Here is a 17,168-nt window from a genome sequence, read left to right as displayed (position 1 = left end):
GCGGGCGGAACAAGCTTGTCCGGGCCATAACTTTGTCGTTCATTGTGATATTTTAAAATCATTTGGCACATTTGTTCACCATCATTGGACGGTGTGTCGCACAAAAGAATTACGTCAATATCTTCAAGGTCAAGGTCGCCACGACTAAAAATTGATTTATTTTGAAACAAAGGGGGTTAATTTTAAACAATCAGTTCAGTTTGACTTGTCTTCCTTTATCAGACTTTTTTTTTCAAATTGAAAACCTGGTTTTGTGACAATTTTGTCCCATGTTTATTAATATCTTTGTGGACATACTAAACTATGTGGAGTTTAATAATACGTGAAATTGCTTCAATATTGGCGTTGTTGTGGTATTTTATTAAAATAAAATTTTGCAACATTAGACTAGTTTTCATCCGATATTCAATGATTGGTTGATTATGTAGTTTACAAAATCGAGGTGTACACACATTTCATCAGGTATATGGTTGATAATGTAGTTTACGCAATCAAGTTTAATATTTGTTCAATAAAATATCTACAAAATCGTTTTTAAAGCCCTTGTCTTTCCTTTTTAAAATTAAGCACCTACCGAAATGGCCCAAACTTAATTAAATGATTAGTTCATTTATAGGAGATATAACTGTTAAACGGCTCCAGTGGTAATTGACTCGCTCCTCAGGTGTCAATCAAACGTACGGGTCACCTAATCAGATCCCATATATCGCCACAACATTATCAAACTAACAAAGAGGGTGGGTTAAAGGAACACACGTTTCGTGTTAAAATGTTAAGTGGGCGGATCAATCGCACATATGTCAACTGGTTCTTTCTAAAAATAGGCATTTGTATCAACTCTTATGTATATGCATTGTACATGTATATATTTTCTGCCAAATGACGTTTTTATATAATATGACATTTACGTCACTTCACTAGTTTATGTTAAAAGTGATAATAATGATGATGGCTATGGCCGAAACATGTTTAGAAATAAATTGAAATAATCAATAGCAACTTTTTATAAGGTATATTTCATTTGAATATCCATTCCTTCTCTGATTCTAGGACCGAAGAATGTGTGCCCAGTTTGCGGCAAGATGTTCCGCTACAGGGCCGAGGTGGAGCGACACATGCGTGTGCACTCCGGGGAGAAACCCTTCGCCTGTTCCGTGTGTGAGAAACGCTTTAACCAAAAGGGAAACCTTAAGTCTCACATGCTGACCCATGCCGCGCACTTCAACATTTAAAGTCTCTGGTGATGATTCATGCCACAAGCTTCAACGTTAAAAGTCTCACATGCTGACATTAGCCGCGCGCTTTAATATTTAAAGTCTCAGATGATGATTCATCCCACAAGCTTCAAGTGAAATGTCTCATTTAAATTTCAATTAAATCCGTGTGTGAGAAATGCTTCAACCAGAAAGGCAGAAGGGAAACCTGGAGCCTCACATGCTGACTCAGTCACATATTTTAACATTTGAAATCTCACATGCTGACACATGCCGCACGTTTCAACATATAAATCCGTGTAGAGTAACGATTCAACCGGAAGGTTAACCTGGAATCTCACATGCTGACACATGCAACACATACCAACATATGTACATGCTTGAACACATGATTACGAAAACGGTGAAATAAATCTGCTAAAGTCTCACATGATGATATATGACCCACGCTTCAATGTGTAAATCCGAAAATGGTTGAATTAGTTCTCCTATGACTTTCACAAAATGATTAGTGAAGATAGTTCAGAAACATTTTACACGATACTGTGAAAAGCAGTGTATTAAACTATTGCGTTTCGTGTGATAAAATTTATAATAAGCATGTATTCAATAAAGTGTTTTTATATGACATATTACAACTATGCATACATGTATATGGTTTACATATGAATACATAATGCTTACCGGTATAGGTACGAATACCATCCTGAAAAATGTGATAATGTATCAGGCGTAGTAACGTTATCTATAATGCCATTTTGCGTATTAAGACATAATTCTCGGCTAAATACCCGGTTTCAAGAAAGTGTATTAAACCTTTTTTCATTAATTGTGTGTTTCTAGTTCTTTAACATTAAACACTGGTCGCTCTCAGTTACTTCTATTGATATTGAGGATATTGTACAATATCGTTGGTTCTAGTACCTTGTTTTTTTTCGTTTTGTGTATTAAATGGGAACACGTAAATTATTAATAAAAAAAGTTTGAATCAAGCTCGTTGCATTAACTAACAAGTTTTTTTTTCAGATTCCAAGAACGCGTGCGAAGTGTGCGGCAGGGAGTTCAAGCGCCACCATGACTTAGAGCGTCATACGCGCATTCACACGGGCGAGAAACCCTACGAATGTCAGGTGTGCCACAAAAGCTTCAGTCAGAGGGGGAACTTGAAGGCCCACATGATGACGCATGTCAAACTTAACATTTAAGTATCACGATACTTTTATTGGCGTTGAGTGACGTATCACGATACTTTTTATTGGCGATGAGTGAAGTATCACGATACATTTATTGGCGATGAGTGAAGTATCACGCTACATTTATTGTCGATGAGTGAAGGATCACGATACATTTATTGGCGACGAGTGACTAGTTTTTATTCGCTTTAATTTTATTTCAATATATGCTTCTTGGAATGTGCATGGTTAAATGATTCATTTAAACATTTCGTTTGTTGAAACGAAAAGGTAATTTTTGCGTGTGTAAATATATTTCGACCTTTAACGAATGAAGAATAAAAATCATGTATTATGTTGTGCGTTTGTCATTCATGTTTTACGGGAATATGTCTCGATCTGACATGCATCTTAGGCCTGTCGAATAACTCTGCTTCCTCGATATTCGTCTATCATATTTGCTTTACTTTAAACTATATATACGTAGGGATCCAACCTTTCCTGTTTACCTTTGGTATGAATTAAGACTTCATGTTCGGTTAGCAACGAAGGGTTGGAAATACACTTGCTTGAATATCCAATCCGATAAAATCCTTCGGGGTTAAGACACGTGTTGAATCTAACACCGCATTCTTTCTATTTTCAGACAGAGCTTACAAGTGTACATATTGTGGTAAAGAGTTCCCATCGAACGCCAATTTGATTCGCCACACTCGGATCCACACTGGGGAAAAACCATTCGAATGTAGCGTGTGTAAAAGATGCTTCAATCGAAAGGAAAACTTGAAAACTCACATGATTACACACATCAAAATGCCATATATTTAGTAAATGTGCATTCGGATGTCCTCTGTAGTATTCATATTTGATTCCAGATGATGATACACGTATTCATAGAAGGGAAGTCTGGTAATATTGACTCCACGTTTTGCTTGTTGATAAATTTATCAATATTGTACATGTACATGTAAAACGACCTGGATCATTCGTCATATGATTCATAATTTGTTCTTAGTAGCAAACTGCAAACTCATAATTATCTAAACAACTTTTTAAGTTCCATCTACGAATGCACTAGCCTTGCCTATACTTATTTTCTTTATTCATCAGTGTGTTGTTGATTTTGTAATGAAAGAAAAGTGAATTTTACGTTTTAAGGGAACCTGTTTCGATCTATAAGAAAAGTCGAAGTACTGGAGTTTCAAGTTTCCTATCTTGCAAAAACACCCCAATAGAATTACTTAAAGCTTATTTGGACCCACATCTATTTGCCTCTGCGGTTACATCAACAAATTATCTAATAGTAGAAAACTTTTAACCGATTGTTAGCCGAACTGATTTGTTTGCGAATGTTGCTCAAACCTTATGAAAATTTCTGTTTCTGACAACTGCTCTACTTGTATCAGAAGTAGGGGTGGGGTGGAAGGAGGGGGGCATAGCCGTAGAAACAATTATATGAGTCGCGTTCTGAGAAAACTGGGCATAATTGTTGTGCGTAAAGTGTCGTCCCACTTTAGCCTGCACAGGCTAATCAGGGGACGACACTTTCCGCTTTATTGGTATTTTTAGTTTCAAGGAAGTCTCTCCTTACCGAAAATCAAGTTTAGGCGGAAAGTGTCGTCTCTGATTAGCCTGTGCACACTGCACAGGCTAATCTGGGATGACACTTTACGCACATGCATTTAGCCCAGTTTTCTTAGAACAAATTTCATATAATCAATCGCCATACAAGTCGTTTGGTCAGGCTGGGGTTTGAAATCGGTAGTGCACGGTCCGGTGAACTGCCATCTGAGCTTGCCATGTATGTTTTAAACATGTTTCACATTAACATTATATAATACATTTTCGGTACAATAAAACATTAACATTCCTCCAATCGTCTTTGGTTTACACTTTAGACTGAGACTTTATTCATGCTCGCTTTGCAACGAATGGTTTGAAAATCACTGGCATGAACATGGACTCCGGGAAACCACAAGCGCGTTTCGCATACTTACACATGCCAACTTAAATATGAGGTTGCCGTAGCGTAGTTGATATTGTTTTCACCAATCGACTGTGGGGCCACGGGTTTTATCCCAACTGTGAGAGCGTTCCTTCGAACTCCTCTAAATACAACAGATACTGGTTCTGCATAGGAGACGAACTCGAGAGCTGTTTCAATAACCCTAAGGCTGAAGATGCAACCGAGTTAAATAGGTTTAAACTAACTAAAATGCTAATTTGCATATTTTCAGGTACAGCGAACAAGTGTACATTTTGCGGTAAAGTGTTCCCGTATAACAACCAACTTGTACGCCACGTTCTGATCCACACTGGAGAAAAGCCTTATGAATGCTTCGTGTGCCATAGACGCTTCAACCAGAAGGCTAGTGTAAAGTCGCACATGGTCACCCATATGAAAATGAACATTTGAATACCAAGCCATGCACGTTTATTTATTTTTGACTGCAGTGTTACCGTTGGTATCCGGACAAACGGCACTCTGTGTTTTGTTTTTTTTTTTTGCATTCCCGGACAATCGGCAACCCATTAATTGGTCGACCAGGACAAATGGCAACCGATTTATTTGTGAACCTGGGCAATGGACACCCGATTAAAGGCGATTGATAAAGCCCATCAGCACCTTGTTTGACTCTAATCCGCTTTCGGGCCTCGCTCTGTGACAACATGGACCTCATGAACATGTCGTCTTAGATTACGCCTAAACTGAATGTTCGATAAGAAAAGACTTCCTGTGAACGAAAAATACCATAAAAGCGGAAAGTTTCGTTTCTGATTAGCCTGTGCGGATTCCACGGAATACTCGGGGACGATATTTTACGCACATGCATTAAACCTCGTTATCCCAGAGGAAGGCGCATTTATTTTTTACTGAATTGTTACCGTTATATTCACCCTATACAATTGAATTTCTGGATATCCAGTCATGTTTTTTTCCTGGTGTTTAATATACTATTCGTTATTTCAGTGTTTATGCTAACCATTCCGCATCGTTTGAAAAGGAATATTTGGAATATTCTTGCAATTATGATTTTGTATTTGACTCATTAATCAGTTCGCAGTCAGCTCATTTATCTTTTTTTTTGTAAACTGCAAACAACAAATCCTATAAACCGCCGATTCATTATCTAATTGTATGCCATGATTTATCTTTTAATAGTACTTATGTTAACCGGCACAATATTATAATTCGTGTTTCGTTTTGTTTTTTATGACATTTCGATCTGCACTATCCGTGGCGGCATATAAAAAACCGGGGACAGTTAAAAAACAAACAAAGCGCATTGGAAACATTTCAAGTTTCCTATCTGTCAGAAAGCCGTTGACAATATTGAAATAATGTAAACTTATTTTGGGTATCGTTAATCTAATTACAGTATTTTCAAGTGCTGAAAGTTTCAGACTTGTGATTTCTTCTCCTTTGTGCGCCTCTTGCTTTTGCATGCAAACGTTGCTAGACACACAGTTTTTGACAGTTTTGGTGAAACACGGTTGGGTAGTTTGGTACCCTGCGGGTTTTACACAATCACGCTCCTGAATATCAGTAAGCAAACAACCACCCGGTATTGACCGGGGTTTACACAATCACGCCCTTGAATATCAATATGCAAACAAAGACCCGGTCTTGTTCGGGGTTAACACAATGACGCCATTGAATATCAGTAAGAAAACAACCACCCGGTATTAACCGGGGTTTACACATCACGACCCTGAATATCAATAAGCAAACAACGACCCGGTCTTGGTCGGGGTTTACACAATGACGCCACTGAATATCAATAAGCAAACAACGACCCGGTTTCGGTCGGGGTTTACACAATGACGCCACTGAATATCAGTAAGCAAACAACGACCCGGCCTTGGTCGGGGTTTACACAATAACGCCACTGAATATCAATAAGCAAACAACGACCCGGTTTCGGTCGGGGTTTACACAATGACGCCACTGAATATCAGTAAGCAAACGACGACCCGGCCTTGGTCGGGGTTTGCACAATCACGCTCCTGAATATCGTAAGCAAACAACGACCCGGTCTTGGTCGAACAAAGTGATTTTACTTATCCTTCACCTACTGTTGCCAATAACTAACAACTTCCCTGCTGGAGTCAGAGGAGCGTTTGCAAGTCCAGGGTGGAATTTCCTTTCTGATACGTGTTGATGATAACTTACATGATCGTCTATCTTTGTTTCAGGCAGGACTAGTGGTCCTCACAAGTGCACATTTTGCGGCAAAGAGTTCCCATTTAATTATCATTTGACGCGACACGTTCTGATCCACACCGGCGAAAAACCATACGAGTGTACGATGTGTCATAGACGCTTCAACCAGAAATCAAGCGTGAAGGCACACATGGCGACACATTTCAAGATGAACATTTGAATACAAAGCCATGATTGTATTTATGTCTTATCTGAAACCGCACTATTCTGCCGACGCAAGGACCCGGTACATTGACTTCGTTTACTATTTAGTATATGTTCTTTTTCTAATGATTATTTTGTTATAAACTATTATAGTGTAGATGGTAACAAATATGCTATTTCTGGAGAGGCTTTATCTTGAAAATTAATGATGTCATTTTATGCTAGTTAATTAACAAATAGATAAAGTACAACGAAAACGGTAAGTAATTGCCTGGTTATTTTTTTTTAGCGACAAACTACATTCAACAAATTCTACAAACTAATATATCACATCTACTTGTATTTTCTATACAGAGATAAAGTAAGTAACAGTTATTATAACCTCGATACGAAGTTTAGGTTTGGGTGTATACCTGAACCATCATGGGCGTCTTTCTGATGACGTTCAGTTACACTTTTCAACGTACAAAATTCAAACTTGCGAGCAGTTTTTCTCGTTATATGAAGTTGTACATGTGCGATATATATTATCATACGTTTTATTTATTTTTACATTCTATGACATCATACCCGTAACATCCTGCCAAAAGAACAAGCCGGCGGCTGACACCCTGCCAGTGCCGTATACTGTAAGCCATTTTCGATGCACTCAAAGGTTTATAACGTCATTTGAAGGCATTCTTTCAGCTCCTTTTGGTGAGCTTATTGCATGAAATAAGACTTCCGGCTTCTTTTGCAACGATGGTTAGAAACCTGCATTTCATGCTTGTGCACTCGGGGAAAACCATTTGGCGTTCCAATTTTGAAAAGATTTAGAAATAATGTAAGAAGACCCCAAGGGGTTTCCAAAATTACACCGCTGAAACATGAAATAAAATAACGTGTTAATCTATATATTTTCAGGAAGGAATTACCAGTGTATATTTTGCGGTAAAGATTTCCCTTCCAACTACCTTCTAAAGCGTCACGTGCGGATCCACACAGGCGAGAAGCCTTACGAGTGCACCGTGTGCCACAGACGCTTCAATCAGAAAGGCAACGTGAAACTTCATATGACCACGCATCTGAACGACAACGTTTGAATCGTGTTCTGAGAAAACGGGGCTTAATGCATGTGCGTTAAGTGTCGTCCCAGATTAGCCTGTGCAGTCCGTACAGGCTAATCAGGGACGACACTTTCCGCTTTTATGATATTTTCTGTTTAAAAAAAGTATCTTCTTAGCAAAAATCTAGTTTAGGCGGAAAGTTGTCGTCCCTGATTAGCCTGTGCGGACTGAAGAGGCTAATCTGGGACGACACTTTGCGCACATGTATTATGCCCAGTTTTCTCAGAACACGCCACGTTTGAATACAAATCAAGCCACCACTAAAACTTCATGAGCTGTGCGCGTAATATTTAGCGCACGATAGTGGATCGTTAACGTCGAATAATTATGTTGTGAATGCACTCGCGGATGTTCATCTTACGGCTATATTTAATAAATGTCTGTTGTATTTTCTTGATTCAATGCTTTTCCTGTACATTAATAAATCAATACGTAAAGGCTCAAAATGTTGTTAATTTTATGTAGGTTATTTGCCTTGTTTTCAATTTCCAAACAACAAGTTTTATAAACCGCGGTTGTTTCTCATATTGTGTAGTGTCAACAGTTGTATTAACTAAAATCGCGTAATAGGGATTTTTTTCATAATTGAAGGAAATATGCTACCGTTCTGCGGCATATGGTTTCGGTCAGACAGAAAGCTCGAGACTGTCGAACATTGCACCATGGAGCGATTCCCAAGTGTCCCATCTATCCGAATAGGATCGAAATAACGGAAGCTTCTTACCTAAACACGTTAACTGTTTAAATGCTTTCTGGCAAAGTCTCATATAGGTATGAAATCATGTAAAAATGGATTTAATGCGGATTTAAATGTACAGTTTTATACTGCACATGTTAATATGCTAACAACTGACACAGTCATGTCCTACGTGAATTACGCATATAGGTGAGAATGGCAGAATTAACCTTCTGATAACCAAATTCCACACACGTTTTATGGCCGGGCTAGGGGTTCAAACTCTAGAAATCTGGTTCGACAGCCCAGCGCTAACCGAGCCGAGCTATGCATGTACGTTTAAGCAGAATCAACACCCTGACGTTTTATTTGACAGCCTCCTATGCGACATTCTGGGCACTCTCAAATCTCATTTAGAACAGCGCCTTTCGATATTGGGTGTGTATGTGTGTGTGTGTGTGCTTAAGTTCTCAAATGAATAAGACAGAATTCATCGAACGGACATGTCCAGGGGTATCCAATACGGCAAACTCTGATCGCGTTTCTTATGTTGGTGCAAACTAAAATGACAGTATCTTTTTTCAGGTAAGAGGAACGAATGTACCTTTTGCGGCAAACTGTTCCCGACCAACTACCTGTTGAATCGTCACATCCGGGTCCACACCGGGGAAAAACCATACCAGTGTACAGTGTGTCAGAAATGGTTCAGCCAGAAGGAAAACTTGAAAGCCCACATGGCGGTCCATCTCGATATCAATATCAAGTTTTGAATAACAAACCATGCTATTATGTTCGTCTGAAATTTGTCCGTAATTTTAATCCCAAACAAGGACATCGTTGAATATTTGAGCCGCATATTGGCATAACAGGACATAATTCATGTGTGCAAAGTGTCATTCCAGAGTAGCTCGTGCAGTCCGTACAGGCTAATCAGGGACGACACTGACCGTTTGTATGGTATCTTTGTTTAAAGGATGTCTCGTTTCAGCGAAAATTTCAGTTAAGGCGGAAAGAGTCGTCCCTTAATAGCATGTGTTGACTGCGCCGTCTAATCAGGGACGACACTTTACGGTCATGCATTAAGACCCGTTTTCCCAGAGCAAGGTTCATATCTTTCTTAAGTTTCGGTCAGATGTTAAGCTGTTTGTATTGTTGGAAGAAGATTTATCTTGACCAATCTTGACTTCATGTTTTTTGCTTGGTGATCAATAAATAATTCGGTACGCCTCGAACTGTGTGTGTATTTCCATGCTGGGATCATTTGTCATAGTTGCAAACTTCTTACAACAAATCCGATTTTAAAATGATATTATTTTGGCGTAATACTTCTATCGATATTTTGTTCTATGCCATTTAACTTCATGTTATATTCTTGAAATTATGTTTTTTTCGCACCGGCAATTTTCGGTTTGACAGAACACTGGAGACAGGAACCATATTATATTGGACCCCCCGCAAATTCCATTCAAGAAAGAGTTTAATATGACGTGCATTATGAAGGCGAATTAATCATGGATTTTGAAAATGCCTTCTCAAGTTCTGAAATTACTATTAGTTAGGGAAATACGAAAGGTCTTGGGTCGAACTGTGCTGTAATATAATACTGCTCATGCCTTTGCCAATAGCTAACATCTGCCCTACTTTGTTCAGATGTAGAACTTCCAATTACCATAGAAACGATTTTATATAAAGAATTCACATGAAATTATGGTGCCTTATTGGGAATCCAACTCCTGGCAATCAAGCGTTTTGGCAACTGAATTGGGCGGGCCTGTTGAAGTAGGTTAAACATTGACATTTCATTTGACAGAGCGCAAAAACCATACGCAATTTTCGGTATACGCACATTCTTTATAACTTCTTTTGAATTTTTAATGGCAGCCATTCTTTTTTAGCGTGTCCAAAAAGTACGACTAACTGCTTCGTTTGCAACAATAAGATGGATTGAAAACATGTTGGTCCTACCCGGGAAAACCCATTCCCGATTCGCATACGTTTTGAATCTAACATTATTGTTTTCTCTTTATATTTTAGGCAGGACTTTCAAGTGTACATTTTGCGGTAAAGGGTTCCATTCGAACGCACATTTGACGCGGCACGTTCTGGTCCATACCGGAGAGAAGCCATTCGAATGTACCGTCTGTCACAGACGCTTCAACCAGAAGGCCAGCGTTAAATCTCACATGGCGACACATCTTAAGACACAGCTTAAGATGAATCTTTCACGACAAAGCAATACTTATAGTTGAGCCGCGCTATGGGAAAACTGGGCTTTGTGCATGTGCGTAACGTGACGTCCCAGTTTCAGGGACGACGCTTCCGCCTAAACTGGGTTTTCGGTAGACATAATTTCTTTTAACAACAAAATTCATAGTGCAAAGTGTAGCCCCTGATTAGCCTGTGCAGTCAACTGGGACGAAACTTAACGTACTGCATTAAACCCCCTTTTCCATAACAAAGGTCATTTATCATTCCTGAATTCTGAACGGGATACACATTCGTTCTTTTTCATAAACGATCGAGTACACGTATTGCGTTATGTTCTGATCTTTTTCTAAGAATTTATAGTAAATGTTATACAATCTGATTATTAGCATGAAACAAATCCTCAATTACCGTTCGCTTAGTTGCCGTTATATGACTGAAATACTGCTGAATACGACAAAGATTCCGAACAAACATCAATTTATGTTTTGCTAATTAATTTACAAATCATTACATCAGCATTGTGTTTCCTTTGTCTTTTGTTAGTTATTCATATCACACATGCCGCATCTAGAAACCGGCGTTATTTCACCTAGCATGTTTTGCCTAAATATCATACTAGTATGTGAACAACCATTTTTGATTGTATTATTTTGATAAAAGAAAACTATGTTAACATTTGTTTGGCAGTATGTCTCGTTCTGGCATAACGCTCAGACGATTGACCTCATTGGACGGCTTTTCAAGTGTCCCGTCGGACTGAAAGTCTTGGCAAGTAAAGAAACAATGAAGGCTCAGTAGGACTGTAGGAGACTCGTTAATCTTACTCATGGTGTCCACAAGGCTTTATTTGTAAGGATTAAACACACCCAATGTTGGCATTGTGGGTTGTGAGAGGAACGTTGCTACATTCAATAATCTCGATTGATTAATGTGTGGTTGTTATCTGCCATACCAGTTTGAACTTTATATCAAACACACTTTTGTGCGATCGTTTAACATATTGACGTATTCAGAGAAGAAATAGAACGCTTCTGTATAATAAAATAAAGATATCTGACCCAATCTTGATTAAATTCTGTATACACTGCAAGCTTAATGTTGCGAGTTATATGTGTACGCTTGCACACATATTTGACATCACATTTTGATACACGTGCTTTATGCAACTTATTTCCGTTCTTTGTTTTTCAGAAAAGAACGCGTGCACGTTTTGTGGGAAGGCATTTCGCGTGAACGCCGAGCTCCAGCGCCACTTGCGGATTCACACGGGGGAGAGGCCATTCGGATGTCCTCTGTGCGGCAAGAGGTGCAGTCAGAAGGGGCACCTACAGGCGCATATGGCGGTCCATCTCCGTCCGTAATGGAGCTGTTTTATAGAGATTGAAACGTATATGGCGGTGCATCTGCGTCCATAATGGAACTGTTTTAATAGGGGTTAAATTCCTTGTTTATTGGGCAGTCCGCACAGGTTAATACGGGGCGACACTTTGCTCTTTTTATGTTATTTTTCGTTAAAAGAACGTCTCTTCCTAACCACAATCCAATTTAGGCAGAAAGAATCATCTGCACGTGCTAATCTTGGACGATACTTTACGAACATGAATTAAGACCCGTTTCCCCAAATCGACATAGGCAAGATGTTTAATTAAACGATAACAAGAACCTCGTTTTCATTAGTTTCTTATTGACATATGATCTACATTGTTCGAATCGTTATGCATTAGGAAATGCCATTCAAGTGACAGATTATGCCCTGGTCAGCCGGGACTAAATGTAACAACAAATAACACGTGACTGTGTATATTTTTTCTCAATTGCTAGGATTTTGTTTATAGGCCACGTGAATGTTGCAATGATCGATAAAGTGGACCAGCTGATGTGTATAGGATGTAGATTAAGAAAAAAAGAGAAAAAAATATTGTTATATGTCATAACATATATACTTCATACACACTTGATTTTGCCCAACACTATTCTAAAATTTTGGTGGAAACGCGAATCCAAGTCGTCATTTGGCGTAAAATGGCTAAAAAGTACTATAACACGCCAGTACTTGTACAGGAAAAAACACTCATCTTATATTTGCTACTTCATTTTACAATAGCACAACACATTGTGCGAAAAACAGCATCAGACACGTAACGATCAACATCGAGCGTTGGACTTTTGTAGATGGTGAAAGATATCGCCTACGTGTGTAACTTGAATGCAGTTATTTATGTACATATATTTAAAGAGACCAATAAAATTAGTATCATTAAGAATCAAACCAGTGTATTGGTATGCAATAAAAGCACTTAGCTTCGACGATGGTTGTTCAAAATTTCACATTTCAGCTGGTTATTAATTTGATACTTATTAAATGTTCTTATCTGACTGCATTTTTCAGAACTGCACGGCTGTACATTTTGCGGTAAAGAGTTCCCGTTTAACAATCAGCTGGTGCGCCATATCCGGATCCACACTGGGGAGAAACCGTACCAGTGTACCGTGTGTCGTAGACGGTTTACCCAAAAGGCCCATCTGAACTATCACATGGATGTCCACGCAAAAAAGAAGTACATTTAAAAAGAAACTAGGCGCTACTTTTGTTGTGTATGGTGAAGTGTACACAATTGCATTAAACGATTCGGTGAAGAAAATGAAATGGGGGTCTTCATTAACTCCACTGAATAATTAACTAAACTCTGTCATCATCTTTTCGAGAGCCGTTGTTGTTGCAAAGAATGAGCCTCGTTCTGTCAAAACTGTGATTACTGAATGGTTATATAGTGTCGTCCCAGATTAGCATGTGCATGCCGTACAGGCTAATCTGGGACGATACTTTCCGCTTTTATGGAATTTTTCGTTTAAAAGACTTCACTTCTATACGAAAATCTAGTCGAAAAGTAAAATACTTGATTTGTCTGTGTTTAATGCACAGGCTATGTGGGACGACACAGAACGGACATGCATTAAGCCCCCTTTTTTAAGAACGATTTTCATTTGGATTGTGCTTTACACAAATGTTGTTTTTTCAGTAAAGACGTACAACTGCACGTTCTGAGCTCAAGCCGGAGCTCTCCTTAAAGCTATCTGTCGGTGTTTAATGCGCGGATTGTTATCGGAAAACACGTACCAGAAGTGTGTCTACGCCGAGTATCACACAAGAGTACTTGACAAAATTCAATTGACGTCCACTCGTTCTAGTCATTCGAAATAACTAAAATCTCATTTTTTTAAATAAAACCTCCAACATGCGCTTTCAAAAAAAGTCATTTAACGCCTTAATATTTACTCGCTGATGAGACCAAACTTCAATCAAGATAATTGATGTCAAACATAAATTGTAAGTTAAGTAACGTTTTCAGCCATATTTTGTACACTAAAAGTAGAAGTGAATACCGTAAACTAACACAGCAATCTTTAATTTGCAGTTAAGACGTACGATTGCACATTTTGTGGTAAACTGTTCTCTGCGCCGTGGAATCTGGATCGCCACATGCGGATCCACACCGGGGAGAAACCGTTCGAGTGCGCAGTGTGCCAGAGACGATTCAACCAGAAAGGGAACCTGAAACTCCACATGCGCGTCCATGAAAAGTCAGTGGAAAACTAGGAAACATTGTATAGGTTCGTTCATGAAAAACAGTGAACAACTATTAAACATTGTATAGATTCGTTAATAAAAAAAGTGAAAACTAGGGAACATTGTATACCGGTAGGTACGTTTATGAAAAACAGTGAAAAAACGTAAAACATTATGTAGGGATGTCCACGATAAAGACATATGGAAACTGTATGTGTACGAGATAAGACAATGAATGGCAAACTGGTAAGTTGTATGCAGACATGACCACAATTAAACAATGGAATAGCATGTAGGCATGACAACGTTACGACGATGGGACACGAGGAGACTTTGTGTTAACCCATCTGTGCTTAGCGTCTAGAAAAAAAGCATTGGCAAACAGCGTGGACCCAGATGAGACGCCGCATGATGCGGCGTCTCATCAGGGTCTGCGCTGTTTGTTTAAAGGAATTTCTGTAAGAAAAATTCTAAAAATATAAATAAGTATACTAGACATCCCTAATTTTGGAAATAAATTGATCCAATTTAGAAGAATGGGAGAGTCCACTCGGCATAAATGGGCTAAACATGTTCAACGTTGTGTATGCGTATTTGAACGCCAATGAATGTATTGACGAGTACGTTATGTTCAATTAAATCCTGTGCTCGACAGGCATGCACAGTTTTCTGTGACTTTTGTGTCGTAGAATCATGTAATGACATGATGCCGCATTAAAAAATGAAATGGTCTTTTTTGCACTCAGATTTTTGCAGTGTCATTAATCAATGTGTGATTGTATAGTAATTTGAGATATCCCGTCCACTTTGATCACGTCATCATATTTGCCGTTTTTCATTACATGTTTTATTATGTCCTCCACCACTATAGTGGGGGGCATATTGTTTTTGACCTGTCTGTTGCTTTGTTTGTTTGGTCAACGTTTAACATTTGTCATATTGAAAATAGCAACTTTATATTTGGCATGCATGTGTATCTCATGGAGCTGCACATTTTGAGTGGTGAAAGGTTAAGATCATCCTTCAAGGTCAAAGGTCAAATATATGGGTCAAAATCGCTGATTTAATATACACGTTTGCAATATTGAAGATTACAACTTGATATTTGGTATGCGCGTGTATCTCATGGAGCTGCACATTTTGAGTGGTGAAAGGTCAAAGTCATCCTTCAAGGTCAAAGGTCAAATATATGGGGACATAGTGCTTCACAAACCTATCTTGTTGAACGCTTGCTTTTTTAATGGGTCCGAACATGGCCTACTGATAAATACCGGAACTGTGCATAATCCATCTTTGCTTTTCAATCCCTTGTCATACACGCTACTTCTAGGGCCATTCTGTGTAGGTGGAGAACATACAGTGATTTTAGATAACCCGTTTTAAAAATAATAAACTCGCTCCATCAAATGAATATTTATTTTGCAGTTAAGACCTGCTACTGTTCGTTTTGCGGCAAACTGTTCCCGACCAACTACCTGTTGACACGTCACACCCGGGTTCACACCGGGGAGAAACCGTATCAGTGTTCAGTGTGTCAGAAATGGTTCAACCAGAAGGAGAACGTGACTCGTCATATGCGCGTCCATTTCAAAATGCAATAAAGCTATAGATACTCGATGTTTGTAAATTTAAATTTAAAATAATTAAAATTAAATAATTGACTGCATACTAAAAAGCACACTATGTCACGATTATGGAGCGTTTAACCCTTCTGTGATTAGTCTGAAGAATGTTCATGGGAATATTTCTTGGAATTACGTCATGACAATCGTGATACATCGACTATCTCCGGAATCCTCCGTAAGAGAGATTGATGTATGAAATAAATCGGCTGCTGATCCAGAGTGACGTCGTACATGATACTGCCGACTTGCCATTTGGATTGAGTTGCTTCGTAAAAGACAAACTGCGATTTTCGTACCGGTGTTTAAAGTTAACTCGTGTAAACTGACATATTAAAGCGCCTTCCATAATTCAAAGTTTACTCAAAGCATTACAATTCTTTGATAATGTTAGTAGTGATTTATTTGCATTATTCTATTTGTAATGCAAACAGCGTGTACTTCTTCACACAAATGCGACTCGATCTGAGTAAACGGGGCTTAATGCAAATGCGAAAAGTGTTTCCATATTAGCCTGTGAAGTTCTCACCGGCTAATCAAGGACGACGCTTCGCTTTTATGGTATATTTAGTTTAATGTCTCGTCTTAGCGAAATCAATTTGAGGCGAAACGTTTCGTCCCTGATAAAAATGCGCGGACTTCACAGACTTATCTGGGACGACACTTTACGCACATGCATGGAGTATCGTTTTCCAAGCAAACGGCTCATTCGGATCCTTACCGCAGAAAAGACATACAGTGCCATAAACGCTTCAACCGAAAGATAAGACAATGCACGGCAAAATGGTAAATTGTATGTAGACATATACACAATTAAACAATGAAATAATATATAGGCTTGATAACGGTACGACGATGGGAAACAAGGAAACTGTATTTTAAGTTAAACATGGTCAACCGTGCGTATGCGTATTTGAATGCAAATGAATGTATTAACGAGGGCGTTTTGTTCAATTAAATCATGTGTTAGACTAGCATGCACAGTTTACTGTGACTATTGTTTCGTAGAATAAAGTAAAGAATGATGCCGCATTAAAAAAAATCGTCTTTTTTGCACTCAGATAATGGCAGTGTTATTAATTAATGTGCGATTGTATAGTCATTGATGGTATCTCATTCACTTTAAAAACGTTTCACCATATTTGCAGTGTCCCATAACATGTGTTTTATTGAACGCTTGCATTTTTTAAATGGGGCCGAACCGAACATAGCTTCCTGATTAATACCGGAACT

The 17,168-nt window shown here is 38.6% G+C and overlaps 1 protein-coding gene across 1 annotated transcript in view; it reads left to right on the top strand.

Moving 5' to 3' along the window:
- LOC127865801 (zinc finger protein 836-like) overlaps positions 1-17,168 on the top strand; it is a 48,309-nt gene that overhangs the window by 10,228 nt on the left and 20,913 nt on the right. Inside the window, exons 4-8 of the mRNA XM_052405818.1 lie at positions 1,051-1,158; positions 2,241-2,363; positions 7,659-7,790; positions 11,937-12,056; positions 15,739-15,882. Coding sequence (XP_052261778.1) covers positions 1,051-1,158; positions 2,241-2,363; positions 7,659-7,790; positions 11,937-12,056; positions 15,739-15,882 — 627 coding nt within the window. The remainder of the gene's footprint in view (positions 1-1,050; positions 1,159-2,240; positions 2,364-7,658; positions 7,791-11,936; positions 12,057-15,738; positions 15,883-17,168) is intronic.

The sequence above is a fragment of the Dreissena polymorpha genome, chromosome 1 (genome assembly GCF_020536995.1).
Source record: "Dreissena polymorpha isolate Duluth1 chromosome 1, UMN_Dpol_1.0, whole genome shotgun sequence".
In the NCBI taxonomy this organism is placed as follows: domain Eukaryota; kingdom Metazoa; phylum Mollusca; class Bivalvia; order Myida; family Dreissenidae; genus Dreissena; species Dreissena polymorpha.
Note: the sequence above shows the minus strand (reverse complement) of the source record. Positions and strands in the feature narration are given on the sequence as shown.